At 39.8% G+C, this 20,254-nt stretch overlaps 1 protein-coding gene across 1 annotated transcript in view; it reads left to right on the top strand.

Annotated features, from left to right (window-relative positions):
- Positions 1–20,254, top strand: part of LOC142370480 (E3 ubiquitin-protein ligase RNF31-like) — a 45,270-nt gene that overhangs the window by 8,811 nt on the left and 16,205 nt on the right. Inside the window, exons 10-26 of the mRNA XM_075453056.1 lie at positions 43–179; positions 2,509–2,751; positions 3,865–4,197; positions 5,609–5,794; positions 6,549–6,755; positions 7,726–7,899; positions 8,111–8,209; positions 9,205–9,294; positions 9,460–9,574; positions 11,013–11,125; positions 11,997–12,110; positions 13,210–13,258; positions 13,367–13,463; positions 14,745–14,910; positions 16,118–16,157; positions 18,032–18,158; positions 18,554–18,632. Coding sequence (XP_075309171.1) covers positions 43–179; positions 2,509–2,751; positions 3,865–4,197; positions 5,609–5,794; positions 6,549–6,755; positions 7,726–7,899; positions 8,111–8,209; positions 9,205–9,294; positions 9,460–9,574; positions 11,013–11,125; positions 11,997–12,110; positions 13,210–13,258; positions 13,367–13,463; positions 14,745–14,910; positions 16,118–16,157; positions 18,032–18,158; positions 18,554–18,632 — 2,369 coding nt within the window. The remainder of the gene's footprint in view (positions 1–42; positions 180–2,508; positions 2,752–3,864; positions 4,198–5,608; positions 5,795–6,548; positions 6,756–7,725; positions 7,900–8,110; positions 8,210–9,204; positions 9,295–9,459; positions 9,575–11,012; positions 11,126–11,996; positions 12,111–13,209; positions 13,259–13,366; positions 13,464–14,744; positions 14,911–16,117; positions 16,158–18,031; positions 18,159–18,553; positions 18,633–20,254) is intronic.

The raw sequence follows: 20,254 nt of genomic DNA, 5'->3' as shown, positions 1-20,254 counted from the left end.
ATGAAGGGTTGGACTGAGTTTTGTTTGCGTTTGACCTCTCAGAGTGGCAGTGTAAGAGCTGCACCGTTGTGAACCAAGGCAGCAGCATCCTCTGTCAGGTGTGTGAGCGCCCTCGTCTGGCCACTCGCCCACCTGTCGTGCTGTCGAGCCCCAAATCTCTGCCTGACTCTGGATCAAAGGTTGGTCACGCTGCTGATTACAAATCACCCTTATCTTCTCTGCCTTCAATTTGCTCTCTTAGACGACCTCGTGAAAACTTCCTGCTGAATGATCAGCTGACCTGAAAAACACCAACTGACATAACATCAAGTTTATAGGAAAATTCATAAAGTTCAGAGTCTAAATCAGCAAGTAGCTTTATGAGTGAGTTTATTTTTATAGTGTTACTGCAGTTAGAGTATTTAGAGACAGTTAAAAAGGAAAACACTCAGTGAATTGTCAGACAAATAAGTAACAAATCAGTAGATTTCTTTTTCTTTTTTTTTTTGCCACATTCAGACGAAGCTGCTCTCGTTCCCCAGCTCAAACTGGGAGTTACAAGCAGCCCATTAGGTCATACAAGTCGTTTTTAAAGCTTTTCTGCTCTCATAACGTGGCTCTTACGGGTTCTTATGGATGCTGAAAATAATTGGAAATGCTCAAATTCAAATGGTGATTTATGGATACAATGCTTAAAACTGTGCCCGTACCTTAGTAATAAGTTATTTTCTGATGTAATAGTTGGCTGTTAAAATGAAGAAAGAGAAAAGAGCCCAGTTGTTTTGCCTGAATCGGCACAGCTGTATCCACCTCAGCCAGCACAGTGGAGGCAGTCGAGGCCTCTCTGCCATCCCATGCTGCTTTTAGCTCAAGTTATTGGTTGTTTGTATTCAAAGAGCACAGATTTATTACCCAGTCTGTTCTCCATTTTGTGTGTTTGAGGGTTCGAGATGAGCCGTAAAGAAGATGGACCGTTTTTTAAATTTAGATTTCTATCAATTTTTATTAAAAAAAACACTCATCAAGCATCTTTCACTGCCTTGTATGCTACTCTCCTCTTGCTCCTCGCTATTATTCATCCATTCAGACGCATCTGGTATTAATATAATCACAGCAGTGGTCATCGAGGAGCCTCGCCTGCTTCAGGAAAACTTTTATTTGGCTGAACTAACGAAATATTCTTCTTATCTTGAAATAATTACATAATTAACCCATTTTCATGACAAAATTAGCATTGCTATTGTGGGAGAAGGATGTCATGACTTCTGGCCTAGTTACATCCTGTGCCTGTTGACTGGTTCATATGAATATTGTTGATAGTTAGTATGAGCGTGTTTATGATAAACTGCGAAAGCTAGGCGCCTCCAGAGAGGGCCACGTACACTTGTTATGATAAAACGGTATAAAAGGGTGTCACAAGATGAGCTCGTCGGACATTTTGTACATTCTGTATGCATATTGGCTGTGACAGTTCAATAAACTCCCCAATGGACGGCTGACCAACGCGGGATTCGACTCTAATTTCTCCACAACACTATTTCATGATGACATTAAAAGTGCCTTTTTAAAGCACAGCCGCTCCCATATTCAGTAAAAGAGTCACAGTGTCCACTTCATTAAACTTCTGTAAATCAAGAATTCTCAAAAGTTAAAGGTTCGTCAGTCACTCTGAGGCACAACAAGGAGAGTAAATCTGTTAAAAGCCTTTAAGTCAGACATATTCTTTGAAGATAAGTTGTTTTTATTGGCCATTGTCAACTTTTATCGTCTAAATCAACCAGTCTGAAGACTTAGTGAGGAGGAAGTGATGATGGAACCATTCCCATAGCTGAAAACTTGTTTGAAATCCAAATAAATCAGTGTGTTAATCAGTTTCTGCCTTTAAATTAAATCCACTGTTACCAAGGCTGACATCACCCAGCGTTCAATCCAATGTGTCTCTCATTTATGGAGCATTTGTGAGACATCCCAGAGCCTGGGGGCGCTAAGAGCAACTTTTTTTCCCCCATAGTTTGTTTTAGGTGGGCCTCAGATACAAATTTTCACTGAGGATCTCATGATTTACCAGGACAACTTGTAGCAGGAAACATTGGAAAAGAGGGGCAACAAGTTGCTTCTGCTGCTTTAACTTTCTGACTGTGGACTCTGGGATTTTCAGATGTGCTTTTCATGTTGTTTTTTTGGTAATTTCTGACATCTTCTGACAAAATAATGAAGTGTTTTGTCAGGCTAATAACTGTTCCTTGAAAAGATATTGCAGATAAGCTGAATTAGTTAGAAAATAGCCCCGATTCCAACGATAATCTAATCTCTTTAGTCTTTATAGTGAATGATAGAGAACACGAAGCAGGAGTTTACTGATGAGTAACACAAACATGGGTGGAGTTTCACCTACTTTAATTGTTTACTTACTTTTATCTGTATAATTTCCCGCTGAAGTTTTCCCATTTTTAAGCCATTTTTTCCTTTTGTTTATTTTAAAATTCATATCATGCATGGTTTTTTGTTCTTTCCTCCTTCTTCTCACAGTGGACTTGCCAGTTCTGCACTTATGTCAACACCAAGCCCTCTGCGATGTGTGAGATGTGCAGCCTGTCGTGTAAAGACTCGGCTGGAGTTTCTCTCCCGCAGTCCCTCCAGCAGATGCCGTCTGTCGCTAAGGATCAGCCTCAGCCGGGTGTGAAGCCACAGCCGACGCCCAGAGTCAACCTGGAGCTGAAGAGGCAGAAGACGATGAAAGACGACGGACTGACGCTCATCAGCCAGATAAGAGTGGGGAAACACACCTGCAGTCACAAAATCAATGAAAAACAATTATCTCCAGATCCAAAAGCCAACGAGGTTTTCTTGGGGAACAGGGGAAAAGATCTGACCTGATTCATTGAAAAGATGTTGAAGGCATACTTGGAGACTTTTGAAAATAGCTCAGGTGTTCCTGAGGCACATTTAAATGTATTTTTGTGGCCTTTATGTTGCCGCCCACAAGTCGGGTAATTACATAAAGGAGTACTACCGACTGTTACTCATCCAGATAAATCTGCTGGTTTTAGAGCCGATAATTAACTCGATATTAAATTTCTTTAAATTAAAAAATAAAAACGATTGTAACTTAAACACCATTGTAACCCTTAAATTTCTCAAAGAGGCTGTAATAAACAATTTTCTTGATTAACTGATAAATCTACTTAAAAACTGCCTGAGTGTCATGATTAGCTTGAAATTGCTTATTTTAAACTGTTTAGCCCCTTAGGAGTCTGTGATATAAATGCCCCTCGTTGCTTTATCTGCTTATAATCACCTTTTAAGGCCATTCATATAACCTGATGGCCCGTGCGTTTCGTATCAAAATGTGCAGAATAATTTCAGCTATCACACTGGAAGCGCTAACCAATGATCCGTCTTAGAAGTCGATTCGTGCTAACTTTGCGGACCGATGATAAGCTGTTGGAAAAATGGATATAGATTTTCATTTTGAGTAAACAACATTTTATAGACAGACATGTAGTGTGGGAACTTTGCTTAGTGTGATACAAAGTAATTAAAGGGAACTGTGAGAAACGGGGTGCTCTGGTTTTCCCATGTAGGAGAATGTGCAACCACTCAACAACATAAGCTCAGTAAATCTCAAAACATACACGACAGATGTCTTTTACACAAAAAAAACAATGTAAATTGATATAAAAAAATATTTCTGTGCTTGATTCAATTGCTGAAAAATCAATAAAACGTGTGATGCCTACACCGGCGCGGGCGCAGACTCCTAAGGGCCACTTAGATAAATAATCGATCAATAAGAATAGTAGCTTTCGCATACATTTTGTGTCACTAGATTAAATCCCTTCAATAAGAGCCTGTGAGAACATGCATCCTGTCTGTTTTTCCCAGGAGGCAGAGAAGCGAGGCGTCAGCCCGGAGGAAGTGTACGCAGCGCTGTGCATGTGCGGCGGCAGCAACGCTAACCCCTGTGACTGGCTGACATCAGAGCTGCCACACCTGCTGGATGAAATCTGCGCCATGGCCGCGTCCGTTCAGCAAAGCTACAAAACGAGAAACCCCGGGACGCAGCCCGGCGTGGAGAGAGACGGAGGGGAGCCAGAGCAGGACGCCGCAGGCGCAGGCGTGAAGCTGTCCAGAGCCGAGGCCAAACTGGCCTGGCTGGCAGCCGGAGGAGACACGGAGAGAGCCGTGAGACAGCTGCTGAGAGACCGACAAGTCAAGGTCGGAAAACCCTAAAAGTCTTTTGATGGTAAACTGAACTGTGTGGGGTACGGAGTCTCAGCAAGCATTTAGAAGCACCTTCTTGCAGCTTAGATTTCTGACAGTACAGGATAGCTTTGAACTAAAGCTATCTGTGCTATGTTAGGGAGTATCGCATACCTTTGACCCTGAGAAAGGAGTTTAGATTCCATTGTTATCTTGAGTACAACTGAAGGCAGGAAATGTAAGTCTGACACAAAATGGAAACTATTGTGGAGTGTGAGGAAGTTTTTTTTTTTACAAATCTTTTTATTAGATTTTTCATTCATATACAGCAATACTTGACACATAATGTATCTAGGTAGACTTATTAAAAGGTAGTAAGAGGATTGTCTTAGCGCGTATGCTGAAAAACAACGAGTGTGAGGAAGTTTTGATTGAGAGTTACATGCATAGAGTTTTGCAGAGTTTAACTCTTTTTTTTTTTTTTTTTTTTTAAAGATAAAAACAAAAAAATAGCAATCTTAAAGTCTTAACAAATGACTGAAACTGTTAATTAATAATCAAAGTATTTATTTTAAAACCACCTTAACCCGTCGATCATCTGTCTCCATGTTGCAATCATCCAAAAATTTACCTCGATAGATTATTAGCTTGTTATTAGCCTCCTTCATAAGTTGCCAAGAAAACAGGAAATGTTGTTTTTTTTTTTTTAACAACATGGAAACATAAATGTAAATGTAAAATATAAGTAAAAAAACAAAGGACAGTTGTGTGCATGTAGGAGCAGCTGCTTGAGTTTCCCAAAGTCCAAAACAACATGTGGAACAAGTCCCGAAATCTAGGATGCAGAGCTGGAACAAAGCAGAGCGATGGGAGTTTAAACCAAGTCTCTAAACCTTGATCGTATGATGAGAAATGTTAGATCTCAGGACTAAAGTTTCTGTCTTACGTACTGAGAGAGTTCACCTGTGTTACCTGCCGACGCTGTGTGTGACATCATCCGCTAAGTTGTTGCCAAGCTACATAAACAACACCCCAAGGCCGTTCAAGGTGATCTCTGAAGATTTCACCCACACTTCTCTCTGCTTTCTACAAGTTTGGCAACTGATTTTCATTATTTTTTTTGTTCTGTTTTGTTATCTGTCTGTAAGGGAAATTATATTGGGATCTCTTTCACTCGTTACTTTAGCAGCTTAACCGCAGACTAATGATGAGTTTCAAACCCGTAATTGTTTTCTGAACTAAAAGCAGACGGAATAAAGCTTCAACTTGTCAATTAAGAGTTAAATCTTCTAAATGCAAAACGCTTTCAAGCTGTCGTTTAACCTTCATGTTCCTGCAAACGTCTGCAGGGCTTGGTTGAGTTTCTTCTCTTCTGATCATATCTTAGAGATGAGTTAAAGTTAGCTTCTTCCCCTGTTGTGTTCAGATGAGGGAGCTTCACTCTCTGGGCTTCCAGGATGTGGCTCGGTGTGAGGAGGCCCTGCGGCAGAGCGGAGGCGAGGTGAAAGGAGCTTTGTCTCTGCTTCAGCGCCCTCTCCTGGAGCCCTTCCACCAGCGTATCTGGATCGACCAGCCCGAGCCACCCATCGATCCCAAACACCCGGACAAACAGGTTAGACTGCGCAGCCATATTTTTAGAAGTGCTGACGTGAGCAGGACATGTTTGTATTTGTTTAATTCTGCACCTCGAACTCAAAGGGATAGTTCGAATCTTTTGACATGAAGCTGTATGACATCCCATACTAGCAATATCATTTATGAACATCTTCTTACCCCCTGCTGCGTCCTGTGAGCCGAGTTCCAGCCTCGTTTTGGTGTTGATGAAAGTAGTCCGGCTGGTTTGCTATGGTCCCGAAAATAAAGCGTTTTACTTTTCAAAACAATATGTGTTCAAAAGAGTAATACATTTGCATCAAAAAATCGTCCATCCAGAAAAAGTCAGACCTCACAATCGCTTGGCCCTATTTTCTCTCCCTTCGTATCACTGCCTGCTGTGTAGACCGAAGTGCAGACCCAGCAGTCCCCTGCTTCCGAGCAGTAAACACCGTCACAGGTGCAGCTGTCGCCAGGTGGCTGAACGCAGTGATATGAAGGTAGAGAGAAATAGCGCCAAGCGATTGTGAGGTCTGACTTTTTCCTGGAGAACGATTTTGTGATGCAAATGTATTACTATTTTGAACGCATATTGTTTTGAGAAGCAAGCCGGACTACCTTCATCAACGCCAAAACGAGGCTGGAACTCTGCTCACAGGACGCAGCAGGGGGTAAGAAGATGTTCATAAATGATATTGCTAATATGGGATGTCATACAGCTTCATGTCAAAAGAGGCGAACTATCCCTTTAATGTCTCTGTTTGCTGCTTTAGAGGATGTGCAGGCGTCTGCTGGCCTTGTACGACCTGCCCAGCTGGGGGCGCTGTGAGCTCGTCCTGTCGCTGCTCCAAGAGCCAGGTGTCACCTACTCGCTGGAGGATGTGGTGCAAGCTGTGAAAGAGTCACATGACAAAGACTTCATCAGGCGTCTCCTCAACAACGAGTGCCCCATCTGTCTGAGCATCTTCCTCCGCATCAAGGTGGGTCAGCGAGGAGAGCGGCGGCGAATCAGACCGTCCGCCATCATGGTTTTACATCTGAAAAGCTCAACACGGAGCTGGCGTCAAAATGAACCTGTTTTTTTTTACCATCTTTGACTAAGAATCCAAGATTTATGAAAATAAAAATGACGCAGGAAGGCAGTGAATCGAGAAAAGATGGTAAAAAAAAGAATTTGTTGCTCTGACTTGTTTCCTACGGTGCCTCATTTAATGCCTCAGAGCAAAATCTGTAATGTAATGTTGACGTCTGAGTTAACGTAATTATTCATTCCTATGGGGAGCTCAGTCTGCAAAACGCCTCAGTTGTTTTTTTTCCCTCCTCCAGAATTGGCATCAGGTGCATTTAAAGAGGTTTAACTTGACCGTCATCAAAGTTAGCAGAAGGAAAGTATCAAGTTAAAATCCCTTTTTAATGGAATGGCTCTTAGCTGGGCTTTCATACTGTATGCAGCATCTTATCCTTAAAAAACAATTAAGGAATCAAATTATAACTCTGACAAATACTTAATCCAGTGTTCTGGAATGTAATCATTAGTGATTTGCTATGATTTTTATTTTCTTTCCTCTTTGCCTGTAACCGAAACCATCCTTTATTTGTTCATTTCAGCTTCAACCTCGGGCCATTATAAGAGCCTAAGGACATACCGTACTCTTGCGTCACAAATAAACTTCAGAGAAACAGATAAAGCATCACGTATTGGTGCGGTTGGTTGAATTGAATTGGTTCAAATGTTTTAATTCTGACTCTGTAGAGACGGAAAGAGAACCTGACGCTCGAATTGGTGTCAAGAGTTTCCAGGAAATCGGCTCACATCTCAAAAAAGAGCTGCATTTAAGATATTTTGGGCCTTGTTGGGGGTCACATCGGCAAGTGACTCATCAGACCTGGACACCTGTGAGGGACACGACCACTAAAGCAGAGATTTCTTTCCCACCTCTCGTGGTTCAGATGCAGTCTCTGACGTCCTGCCAGTGCTCGGTGTGCCACGAGTGTTTCAGGCAGCACTTCACCATCGCAGTAAGAGACAAACACATCAGAGACATGGTGTGTCCCGTCTGCGGCGAGCCCGACATCAACGACCCCAAACAACTGGACAGCTACTTCTCTACGCTGGACATTCAGGTGAGCTAGCAGCAGCAGCTTGCATAGATACTTAGAAACCGGGTTTAGATTCCCGATGAGGGGCTTTGTCATCGTTACAAAAACACAAATTTAACACCTGTGACCTTTTTAAAACTCTGTGTGGAAAGCTGAGTTTATCGTGACGGCACATTTAAAAACACAGGAAATGAACTGCTTAAGGTTGATGAAAAAAAGCCTTGTTGTTTTGCAGCTGCGGGACTGCCTGGAGACTGAAGTGTACGACTTGTTTCACAAAAAGTTGACTGAGCACGCGCTGATGAAAGACCCGAAGTTCCTGTGGTGCTGTCATGTGAGTTCTTCCCAACACCAAAAACCGGTCCACTCGTTTGCTTCTCAATCTGCCCTCATCTGATTTCCTCCTCCGATTTCCTCCTCCACCCAGAATTTGCATTCCATGCTTCTCATACTTTTAAAGCTCTGTGACATTTAATTCATCAACGCCATAAAAAACAAAGTTCAGAAACACAATCGGACATCAAAGATGGGCTGCTTTGGATTGTAACATGAATTAAAAGGTTTCTGTTGGTGCTCTCATATAAAGACTTTGATTTATTAGTCATTTTTAAACTGTGATCCATGTTCTGTTGCTTATACACATCATGTTTAATGGATGATTAATATAGATAAGGAGTGAGCTTTGTAATTAACTGGCTGTTCATTTGATAAATTAGTTCTTCTATCTTGTTTTGCCGATTACATACTCATCTAACTGTAATTATGTGACAAAAAAAGAAAGAAAACCAACAGTTTCTGCTAAAAAAATGCTTATATATAAATATTTAATTTGCTGTAAGTATAACAAGACACATTCCCACAATGAAATAGCTGAAATCATGACATTTAAACCCCAACAATGAGAGAAATTCCTTATAATTCATCATCTCAGGTCAATCATCTCTGGTCTAAAAGCAAGAAACTTCTTGAAAGAATTGATCTAATAGAAATAACATAAATGGCAGTAAATTCTTAGACAAATCCACCAGTTTTCATCTTTGTATTTACTAACACATACTTTTAATAGTTTAATCGTGAAATAATTAAAAAGTGTTTTGTGTTTAGATTTCCTGCAGAGACGCTAAACGTTCACTGCAGTCCTCCTGTTGGTCTAAACGAAGCCGCTCGCCTTGTTTTAGTTTTGAACTTTTCGTTGTTCTTCAAACTGCAGAAGGTTTAAACTTATTGAATAAATGGCTTTAATGGCTGAAAAATCTGTTGTGGAATTTGTAAATTTTGTACATAACAGATGGCAGTGTGGTGTGTGAAATGTGTTTCTTCCTCCCTCAGTGCACCTCCGGGTTTATCAACGATGGAGACCAGCTCAAGGTCACCTGCCCGTCATGCCGCAAGACTTTCTGTGCTCAATGCAAAAAACCTGTGAGTATAACCTTTATTAACATCTCCAACATGTACGGGAGTCATCCAGCTTGTGTAACTGTAGATAAGAAACGAAAGAAAAAGCCTCTGAAGTTCAAACTTGAGGTTTTGGCAGCTCCTCAGAGCAGGAAGCACTCAGCTCATTAACCTTATCTCTGGTCCCAGTGGGAGCCTCAGCACCAGGATGTATCCTGCGAGGATTTCCAGCAGTGGAAGAGGGACAACGATCCGGAATACCAGAAGCAGGGCCTAGCCGGGTATCTGAGAGACAACGGCATCAGTGAGGCTCACCACAAACGTCACCTGAAACCACAACCACAAGTTTCATTTCAGTTCTTTGTCCCTCATTTGTGTAATCATTGGTCGGCCTCACCCACCTCATATATGCTTGGATCGTAAAGCATGTTGTATAAGTCAAACCACTTATATAACAACCAGAAACTGCCTTTTTTTTACAGGAATGTGATGAAGTGTTGGGCCACTCCTCATTTCTTTATATGTTGTCATGGAAAAAAAAAAAAAAAGTTTATAGATGATATAATTTTATAGAAACATGTGCAAACATAACTGAAATGCATCCTATGAGGCAAACACAGTTTTGACCTTATGATAAGAATTCTAACGAGCTTTAAAGTGAATATTTGGTCTGAGCACTTTTATTCTCCAGCACAGCCTGAACCCTCTCAGACGAGCTTTCTGTCCTTTCTTTAAGGAGTCTTCAGGAATAGTTCTCCAGGCTTCTTGAAGGACATCCCAAAGCTCTTCTTTGGATGATAGATAGATCGATAGATGGATAGATAAGTACTTTATTCATCCCAATTTGGGAAATTATTGTGTTGCAGCAGCAGCGTACATTTAACAAGCAAATAGAATAAATAGAATTAGAATAGAAATAGAATAAAAATAGAGAATAAACATTAGCTATATACAAATCTACAGTATGAAGAGTAGGGTAAATAATAATAATAATAATAATGAACATCAGTAAACTAAATAGAATAAAAACAGATTTGTACATTTAACAATAAAGGTAAAAATAAATTTAACTGAGCAGACTGAACCAATAAGAAATATAGGGTATAGGGATAATTTACATTATAATGTACTATGATGATATTCCGTTCTCTGTCAACGTGAAACTAAAGAAATGGGAACAAATGGTGTGTTTTTGTAACAGGCTGCTCGTAACAAAGCAGCCAATGTCCAAAGAACAACGTTGAAAGAACTATTGCTCAAGGCCACTTTAAAAGATTACAAGAAAGTCTGGCTGCTTGGAAGGAAAATAAAGAAATGGGGGGAGGTTAAAGACTCTTACTGAGCACCAAATTCTCCTTTTTTAACACTACATTTTCAGTTGGGTCGTAACTCATATTTTGTCCACTCACTTTGACTTCAACAATAAACATAAGCAAGAACGATCACCTTTTAACTTCATCAGGTCCAAAGTGTTAATGCGGTGTGTCAAAATGAACAAACGGCTGGAAAGTCACACGTGTGAGGTTGTGCCGAAAAGTATTACACAAAACAAAGCAAAGTCTTTGGTTTTTAAACAGTTTTTAAGGTGAAAAATGGTCAGTTATACCCTAGACCTTAATGTTAAACTGGAATCACAAATTCTGGGATCTGCTCACAATTTAAACATCAGAGCTACCACATTTGTTCATGTTTACCACATCTGGAATGGTTTTGTTTACCTCTAATGTGGCGTCCTCTTGCAGCCTGTCCTCAGTGTGGGTTCCAGTACGCTCTGACGAAAGGCGGCTGCATGCACTTCACCTGCTCCCAGTGCAGGTACCAGTTCTGCAGCGGCTGTAACAACCCCTACCACAAGGTGAGTTCAGCCTCCATCCAGGCCGGGGATGGGCAACTTCCATGATAAAGAGGGCCAACATTTTTTCAGCACTACCATTGGAGGGCCACATGACCGCGCACTTTGAATAATTGGACAGGAAAGACGCTACAAATGATTCTCAATAAGAACACATTTTATATTCATTTATATCTGTATGTTTATTGCACCAACATACAACTATTTTCTTCATATAAATGCATTTTAACACGTCCTTAATAAGCAACAAAGACAAAACATTTTCTTAAAAAAAAGTGCAAAAAGGAATTTGAACTCCTTCATAACAAAGAACTAAACTGAAGAGGTACTCTTTTTCCCATTTTGGCTGAAAAATGCGATCCTAGTGGCCATGGTTCTTGACTTTCCTATTCGCTGTTGAGGAAAGCGGCCCGCAATTATTACTTTTAATCATTAAATTATTATTTATCTATTTGCGGGCCGTACTGAGTGAGGGCCGCTAGTTGCCCATCCCTGATCTAGGCAGAGCTTCACAGCGACCAGACGTTTTCACTGGATGTGCTCAGCAAACATGTTCTCCAGCCGTCAGATGGAGTCAGAGCAAACACTGACGCAGACCTTTTATCTTTAATGTTACACACACTCCAGCACCACACCTTCCAGTCATTTTCATTGTCTGTCCCTATGTTATGCCTTGTTGCTTCTCGTGGCGCATGCCGATTCTTGACTTATGGAAAGTTCCACAATATTAAAGTAGGAAAATATGTGATGTCACAAGTCATTTACAGTGAATCTAGTCAGAATATGTGAGTCTCAGATGACATTTTTGACTAAACTTGAATCACAAATATCCACAAACCTTCTGTATTCACATAGTTTTTTTTTTCTCCCGCAGACTGTATGTAAAGCAGCTCAGTGCAACTACACCGGCCTGCATGCTCATCACCCCCGAGACTGTCTCTTCTACCTCAGAGACTGGGAGCCGCCTCGGCTACAAATGCTGCTGCAGGTATGATCGTTATTAGCTGGGTTTTCATCCTGCGAGCAAAGGAAATCTGAAAATCTGAAGCTGCATAAAAAGAAATGTGATTCAGACGTGTTTTCTCAAACTAGAGTCTAATTTTCATCTTCTGAATGGAAATAAAAAACCACCAGTGGAATCCTGACTACTGGCACAGATAAAAAAGGATTGGAAGCAGTCCAACACTTATCTCTGGAAGAAAAAAGGGAAACTATTTCACAACACCAGCCAGACTTTATTCAGAGAACATCATGTCTCTCTTCTTAGTACAATTAACATCATCATCTCTACTTCTGTTGGAAAAGTCCTCTTCTTTACCTTTTAAAACACGCCACGTTCATTTTATTTAACATGTTATTGGATTCTGATTTATTTATGACTCGATTATTTTACCTTCAGATGAATATTTTAGATGATACATGATGCATTTGATCTACTTTTTAATGCTGTTACAGCTTCAAATATTTTACATCAATAGATGTGACATGTCTTTGCTTTCCAGCTGTTCATAGCCTAAATTAAGTTTAAAATAAATGTTTTTTTAGTCTGAGAGCCGTTTATAGTCCCGTTGATCCCTATTTTCTCCTAGTTTACAACCATGTCACTGAAAGTGTAATAAAAACTTCGCTCCAAGTGTTGAGAAATGATAAAGATAGAAAAGGGTTGATTCGAACAGCTGAAAGTGAGGGGAAAATCTGGCTTTGCTGGTGAGGATGCGCGACTGTGAAAGAATTAAAGCTGCATCCCGAATCGAAATCGACTGTCTTTAAATGTGACGCTGAATATATTGGACCTTATTTTCTTATTTTATTTATTAGTTTATTTGACAGGGACAATATAATCAGACATAGTTACAAATCAAAGCTTGTAGCTGATGTGATGCATATAGAGTATAGCAACAAGTGCTAATTTACAACTCCCGTCCCTGGTTAGGCTTTTCTATGCTGACACAAAACCTAAAATAGACAATAGACCCATCTGTGTGGATGATTTTCTTTCTGAAACGTGACTATCGTCACCAGTTTGATTCTAACAGCAGCATAAAGGTGTCAGCGTTATGTTCTGACTTGGTTTTTTTTGTTTTCAGAGGAGCGGCGTGGGCTTCAACACCGACGCGTCCAGCGGCGCTCAGGCCGGTAAAGAAGTTTTTGTTCACTAAGTTCTGGAAACAGAAAGTATGGAGTGTAAAAACTGACTTTTTGATGCCCGTTTCTCCTCTATTGCTGACTTTGTTTTTGACGCAGATGCTTGTGGCGTGATGGAGCAGAAAGATGAAGTGGGTCAGCAGGTCGATTCTCCGTGTGGCGGCCCGACACAGCCGGGACAGGCAGGACTCTGCGAGTGAGTCTTTATATCTTTTATTTATTTATTTATTTTATTTTAGCCAGATACCAAGTAGCCATAGAGGAGTTTTTATCAGAGAACACATGGGCATGTCCTGGAGGAGCAGAGCCGCCTTCGATAAGCTGCCATTTTGCCATTTTGCAGGTTAAGGAAGCTTCTCTGTCAGTACCTGTGGAGGTGATTGATTGTGCATCGACATAGAGAGTTAAAGATTTATATGAGGAGGTGTTTGAATGTTTAAAGTAAACCATTCTAAACATTTGACCTCTTTTTACTGTTTTGGGAGAGCTGGAATGAATAATTAGTCAAACTATTTTGACCACGGCGTCCAGCAGTTACAGAGAACTGATGATTCATGATTCACTCTAACAGTTTTTTGTTTCTTCCTCACTTTGTTCACCAGCTGGTTTGTGTTTGGCTCTCTGCTTCTTAGAGTTCTTCCTCTGACCGCAGTCTGAAAAAATGAAAGATGAGGCAACAGAGTTTAAACAAGCTGGAGGTTCTTCACTACAAGTGATGACTGTGTTGTGACCCGCTACAGAACGGATATCAGGGGTCAACGCAGTTTGTTTCTGTAGAAAGCAGGTCAGGTTTGGTAACTGTAGGGTTAGAAAAATGTTTGTTCAAGACTTCTGTTGGATTGGAGCTCATCTGATGTGTTTGTGCCGGACAACATGCTGGGACTGAAGATGTCTTTGAGACACCAGCAGTTCATAAACTTTGCCCAAAACGTCAAAAATGAGAGCCTGAATTTTAGAGATTTCAGTCACATACTGCCCATTGTGTATTTCGCTTGTTTTTATTTATCAAGAGAGCGAATTTAGGATCAAGTTCAAAGCTGCGATTTGCTGAGAATCGAGCGGTTTGTTCACGAGACCGACTGAAAAGTCTGTTTTTAATTAAGTCTTTCGTAACTCTTTCCTGAGTTCTCTGAACATGAGATACTCTTCTGATTTCAAAAAGTAAAGTCACTCAATTTATCAAAATAGAACACACTATTAAAGCTTGAAGACCAAATAAAAGCTCCTGAACTCTGAAAAGCATTTAAAAACAGCTCGATCTGAGATGAGCTTCCGGCTCTGCTTTTTCAAAACTTTATTTTGAGTTTCAGCTCCTCTTTTAGCTCTTTGGCTGTAATTCTACCTATTTGGGTCACGTGTGTAGCTTTGTTTGGTTAAATACTTTTAAGAGTCTCTGTAGAAGAGCTCCAAAACAGCAGCTCCAAAACGCATCAGATTCAGCAGGTTTAAAGTCGCCCGTCTGAATGTGTTCCTGCAGGAAACACTACAGGGAGTACCTGGTGAGTCTGATCAATGCTCACACTCTGGACCCCGCTCCGCTCTACGATATCAACGAATTGACTCGGGCCTGTGAGAGATACCAGGTGGACAAGCAGCGAGGAGACGCAGAGGATGATAACGCTTATCAGGCTCGACTGCTCAAGGTGAGTTACTGATGTGTTTATACAAAAGCAACAGTTCTCCAGGCTTTCTGAAGCTCTTTCAACATTTTTCTTTGGACATTGGCTGCTTTTTCACTCATTTTCAGTTCTTGTACCTGACCATTTTAAGAGGAATGTGTTTGGTTGTTAAGCCACTTAACTCTGACCTATGAATCATTCAGGCAGAAAAAAGGCTTCTAACTAAAGGGATGAACCAGTGTTGTGTCGACACATAACAGACAACTTAGCAAAGAAGCAGTTTTAAATTGTATCTTCAGGCACTTTGTTCCCAGCAGCCTGTCACAGAGACACATCATTTGTTCCATTTCTTTAGCTGCATGTGTGAAAAACAGCAAAGATAACACAGTCTGACAGACAGAAAATAGTATTTCTGCATCAACAAGGTGATTCCCAAAGAGCTGTTAGCTGAAAACTTGGCATATCTCAGCATGGTGTGCAGTGTGTCCTTAAAACATTTGAGGAAACTGGACAAGTGGAGGACAAAAGAAGAAGTGTCAGGCATAAAGAACTATCTACAGCAGATGAACAGGATCTGAAAGTGATGTCCTTAAGAAAGAGGAAAACATCCAGCAAAGACCTGACACAGGAGCTGAGAGATGCATCTGGACCTTCAGCTGATCCATCTGCTGTTGGCCCAAGCCTCATCAGAAATGGGCTCCATGGAAGGGTGGCTGTCAGGAAGCCGTTCTTAAGGAAGGGAAACAGGGAGAAAAGGCTGAGCTGTGCCAAAGGACACAAGAAGTGGGCTGAAAATCAGTGGCAGCAGGTCTGATGGAGGGATGAATCCTCCCCAGAGCCCGGAGCTCAACATTACTGAAGCAGTGTGGGATCATGTTGGCAGAGAACGGAACAAAAGGCAGCCCACATCCAAAGGAGAGCTTTGGGATGTCCTTCAAGAAGCCTGGAGAACTATTCCTGAAGACTCCTTAAAGAAAGGACAGAAAGCTCGTCTGAGAGGGTTCAGGCTGTGCTGGAGGAGAAAGGAGCTCAGAGCAGATATTCACTTTAGAGCTCATTAGAATTGTCTTAACTGTATTTACACTTATTTTTGCACTTTTATTCAAATAATCACTGCACATATTTTCGGTTTATGTGGAAGTATTAAAGCACAGGTACAGTAAAGCGCATACAGACGAACAGTTCATCATGTGATTCCCAGCATTCATGTTACTTTGTTTCCCCCTGACAGAAACTGATGGAGGTTCCTCTTGGAGAAAAAGTTCCTCGAAACAAATAAAGACTCCTGATCGTCACAGACATTCAGCTGAAATCGGACTTTTCAGTCAAATGAACTTCTGACTCTTCTGCCGGGGAACTCTGGATGCTGCTGTGGAGAAACTGGTGCCGAACCAGAGAAGAGAAACAGATTTGTGTTTAGGAACATTTACTTGTTGGTCTGAGTTTTGTTTTCTCTTCTTCTCAGTGTATGATTCTTTTATCACAAAGACACGTGTATTTTTTATGGTGATCTGTGCCTTTAAATGACACATTTACCTGTAGGGAAATAATTTGAGGTGTGAGGCTGACTAGCGTCAAAGGAATGTGATACTCTGATTCATATCTTGCACTTAAAGAAAATGCATGTTCAAAGGCTAATGTAGTCAGATTTATTACCTTATGAAAAGCGAAGTGAACGTGTCATCAAAATGTTGGACTCTTCCTCTTTTTGTTTATATGCGGTGCATAAATCAGCTTGGAATCGGCTCATTAAAAGGATTATTTTTAAACTTGTGATTGTCTTTGAGACCAAATCTGGGGAAATGAGACAATGAAAAAGCCAAAATAAATCAGTAATCACGTGTACAGATCAGATATTTTTTTATCTATCTCAAGTTCACTAACAGTAAAACCTAAAAAACAGTAAAAGGGAAGTGATGCCAAAGAAACATATATTCATAAGAAGGTGAATAAACTGTATTTTCTCTTCAATTGGCTTAATAAATATTAAACTTTTACATGAATAACATTGATTTCTTCAACAATATCCTTTGAACCAGCAGTTGTAATCAAACTGTAGCTATTAACATTTGTTATATTTCATTATAGTAATGTGGGTTAAATTAGGATTATTTTTACTTTTTATAGCCCGAATATATGTGTCAGAAGATCAGAGAATCTTTGATTAACTTTTAACTACAAAGTCATTGTTTTACATTCACATTTCATAAATCTGAAAATGAATAAGGAATTACTTGATGTTGGCGTTTTATATAACAAGATCTGTCAAAAACATCAATATACTTCAAAATATATGTATGTATATACTTCAAATAAATTGTCTTAAGCTTTTTTTCCTATTTAAGTTGATATGAAACATAAAAAACACAAAATATATGTTTCGGGCTGAACAGCATTTTGAAATTGGACATTTTTTCTAGCCCTTACCAATTGTACTTTTATATCTGACTTTTTTATTCTGAGCTAAAGTTTGCAGCAGACATCGGGTGTAGTTTTTTTTTCGAAGAAATGCTTTAGGCGTAATCATACAAATTTAGAAAAGGGAACCAAGTAACCAAGGATGACGAAATGACCTTTAACTAAATTCAATTGTTCAAATTTAACAGTCAGGATGAATAAACGGGATATTCTCTTCAAAATAGGCGATAAATAATCCAAAAAAATCTAATTGATATTAAAGAGTATGTGGATAAACTGCTAAAAATGACATTTTACCACGACACTGTTCACCTTAAAAGTGAGCAAATAAATCAGAATCAGAATGCCTTTATTGTCATGGTACATGGTACAGCGAAATTTAAAGCCACCAAAACAGTGCAAAGAGAAAATAAAAATGTTAAAAAATATATATAAGTATGTACAATAAGGGAAGGGTGTAAGATGCAACAGTTTTTGTTACGGTAAATAAAAATAAATAGAATAAAATAAAATATGGTGTTAGTGGTGATAGATAAATAAGGTGTAAGTAAAGCACTAAAATAAGTTAAAGTAGCACATTTTAAACTGAATTCAGAGTTACTCATTGATTAGTTGTTCAGTTTACTAATTATATGGGCTATTTTAAGGGAATAATGCTCTTATTTCACAAAATCAAACTAATCTAAGGCACGTTCATTTGCGTGTGTTGTCGCCCCCTGGCGGTCAGAGCAGCAAACGTTTCCTCAAAGTCACGTGATTTCTGGGAAACGGCTCCCCTGCTCTGAGAGGAGCGAGAAGCAGGGAGCGCGCAGAGTCACACACACCGCAGGCACAGCGGAGGAAACACAACTGAGGTAAACGAAACTTAAAGTCTGCTTCCCTAATTTTACACCTTGGGTGCCTATTTTTGAAAAACTCATTAATAAATATGACAGGTGACGGGGTGATGTTGGTGCTGATTGGGTTTGTTAGTTAGTTCATGTATGAAAATTATATAATTGTTATAGTTTTTGCTGATGAGACTTCGGCTTGACCCGAAACCGCACACTGGAGGGTTAAATAGTTTTTTACATTTAATCGAGTCGACTTTTATTGATAGTTTTTCTCAGATTTTATTGTTTTTGTTTTTATTCCAGTAGATGATTTAGTGTCGGTTAGGAAAAATGTGTTATTATAATGTGTCAGGGGGCAGGATGTGCTGGCGCCATGGAATATAATGGTGGTTGTTTTCTTGTCAACATTTTAACAGAGCTCTGTTTAAAAAAGCAATCATGGCAGCAGGAAGAATGCGCTCCACTCGCAGACTTCGCTCCTGGATAGTCGAGCAGGTGAGTGTGTGTTATTACACTGTGCGTGGGTGAGGGAGGGTGTGGGCTGAGGGGAGACCAAAGGGAGGGGGGAGAAAGAAAGGGAAAGAGGACCTTTATCCTGGTGGGACAAAAAAAAGAAAAGAAAAATGACAACAACAGGAACTTGAATTTGGCTGCAAAAGTAATAATTAAAAATAGAAATAAGCTGAACATTAGTTTTACTGACCTGCTTTACAGATGAATTGATTTTGAAAAAAAAAAAAAAACACTGTAGATTTGTATATAGCGAATGTTTATTCACTATTTTTATTTTATTTTATTTATTTATTTTATTTATTTTATTTATTTTATTTATTTTATTTATTTTATATTTATTTTATTCTATTCTATTTGCTTGTTTTTACTTTAATTGTTTTCATATATTTTAGTGTATGCTGCTGCAACAAAACAATTTCCCAAATTGGGATGAATAAAGTATCTATCTATCTATCTATCTATACACAACACCTAATTTACCACATGAAATGGTTCAATTGGGCTCACAGCATGCGGAAATGTCTCAAGTTTAAAGTGGATTTATAGGCCCTAAACTTGTATTAGCACGGTATTAAGGCTATGATAAAACCGCAGCTCAGTTACAAAACAGAGAAGAAGAGAAGAACAGCAAATTCTCACAACAAGAAGCACCAAATGCTTGAAAAAAAACCTAGAAATTTGATTAGATTTTTTTTCAAAACAGTTCATCAGGTGATGCTTTCTTTGCCAAACTAAATATTTAAGTTTGATTATGTTGATTTAGCATCTTATCTGCCTCATCATTGAGTTATAATTTGGTTTTTAATGTCTGATACAAATCAACGTTTAAAAAAAAAAAATGTATCATTGTGCAAAATATGCATAAAAAGTTTTTGTGTTTTTAAGCCCTGAGTAGTGTCTGCAGGTTTTGACTGTCTGAGCACTGGCTCCAGGCCCCCAAAAATAGCTGGTCCAGAGCAAAAAACTGCTTACATGATAAGCTGGGGGCGAGGATACGGAGACCAACCAGACCAAATAAATGTTGTGACTGCCATATTTAAAAATCCAGAGCCAGAGTAGCGTCTAGTTTTCTTCATCAAGAGTAAAAAAAACTGAGCTTCAACGTGGATGTTAAGTTAAAGCAGTGAACACAAGCTAAGTGTCATTAACATTCTCTTGCAGCGTTTTACTGTTGGATTTGTTTTGCCGTTTGCAAAGCGTTTGTACGTGCCACCCATGGGCGTCAATTGGGTATGGCGGCTGCCACACCTTTAGCCTAGCAAGCCAGACCCGTACAGCAAAAAGCTGTACAGGGGTCTAGTGACGCTGGATAGCAGTGTGGGCGGGATAAACGGCTGTCTGTCAAGTTCAACGCCACGCAATAGGATGGCGCAACAACCAATCAGAGCGATGAAGAAGTTTTACGTAGTCAACGCGAAGGAATGTACATTGTGGTTTGTAGTCTATGACCTGAAAAGCTGATTTCTCTTAAGCTCTAAACTCTGTAAACTTTAGCAACATTTGAAACATTTTCAGGCGAGAAAGTAGTCGTTTAGATCCCCAAGGTGTTGAAAATCTGACAAAATACCGGCTATTTACAATTTTGTTCCCACGAATTCGGCGCT

Source organism: Odontesthes bonariensis, chromosome 20 (assembly GCF_027942865.1).
Source record: "Odontesthes bonariensis isolate fOdoBon6 chromosome 20, fOdoBon6.hap1, whole genome shotgun sequence".
NCBI lineage: Eukaryota > Metazoa > Chordata > Actinopteri > Atheriniformes > Atherinopsidae > Odontesthes > Odontesthes bonariensis.
The sequence above is the reverse complement of the archived record's forward strand: the minus strand, read 5'-3'. Positions and strand labels throughout refer to the sequence as shown.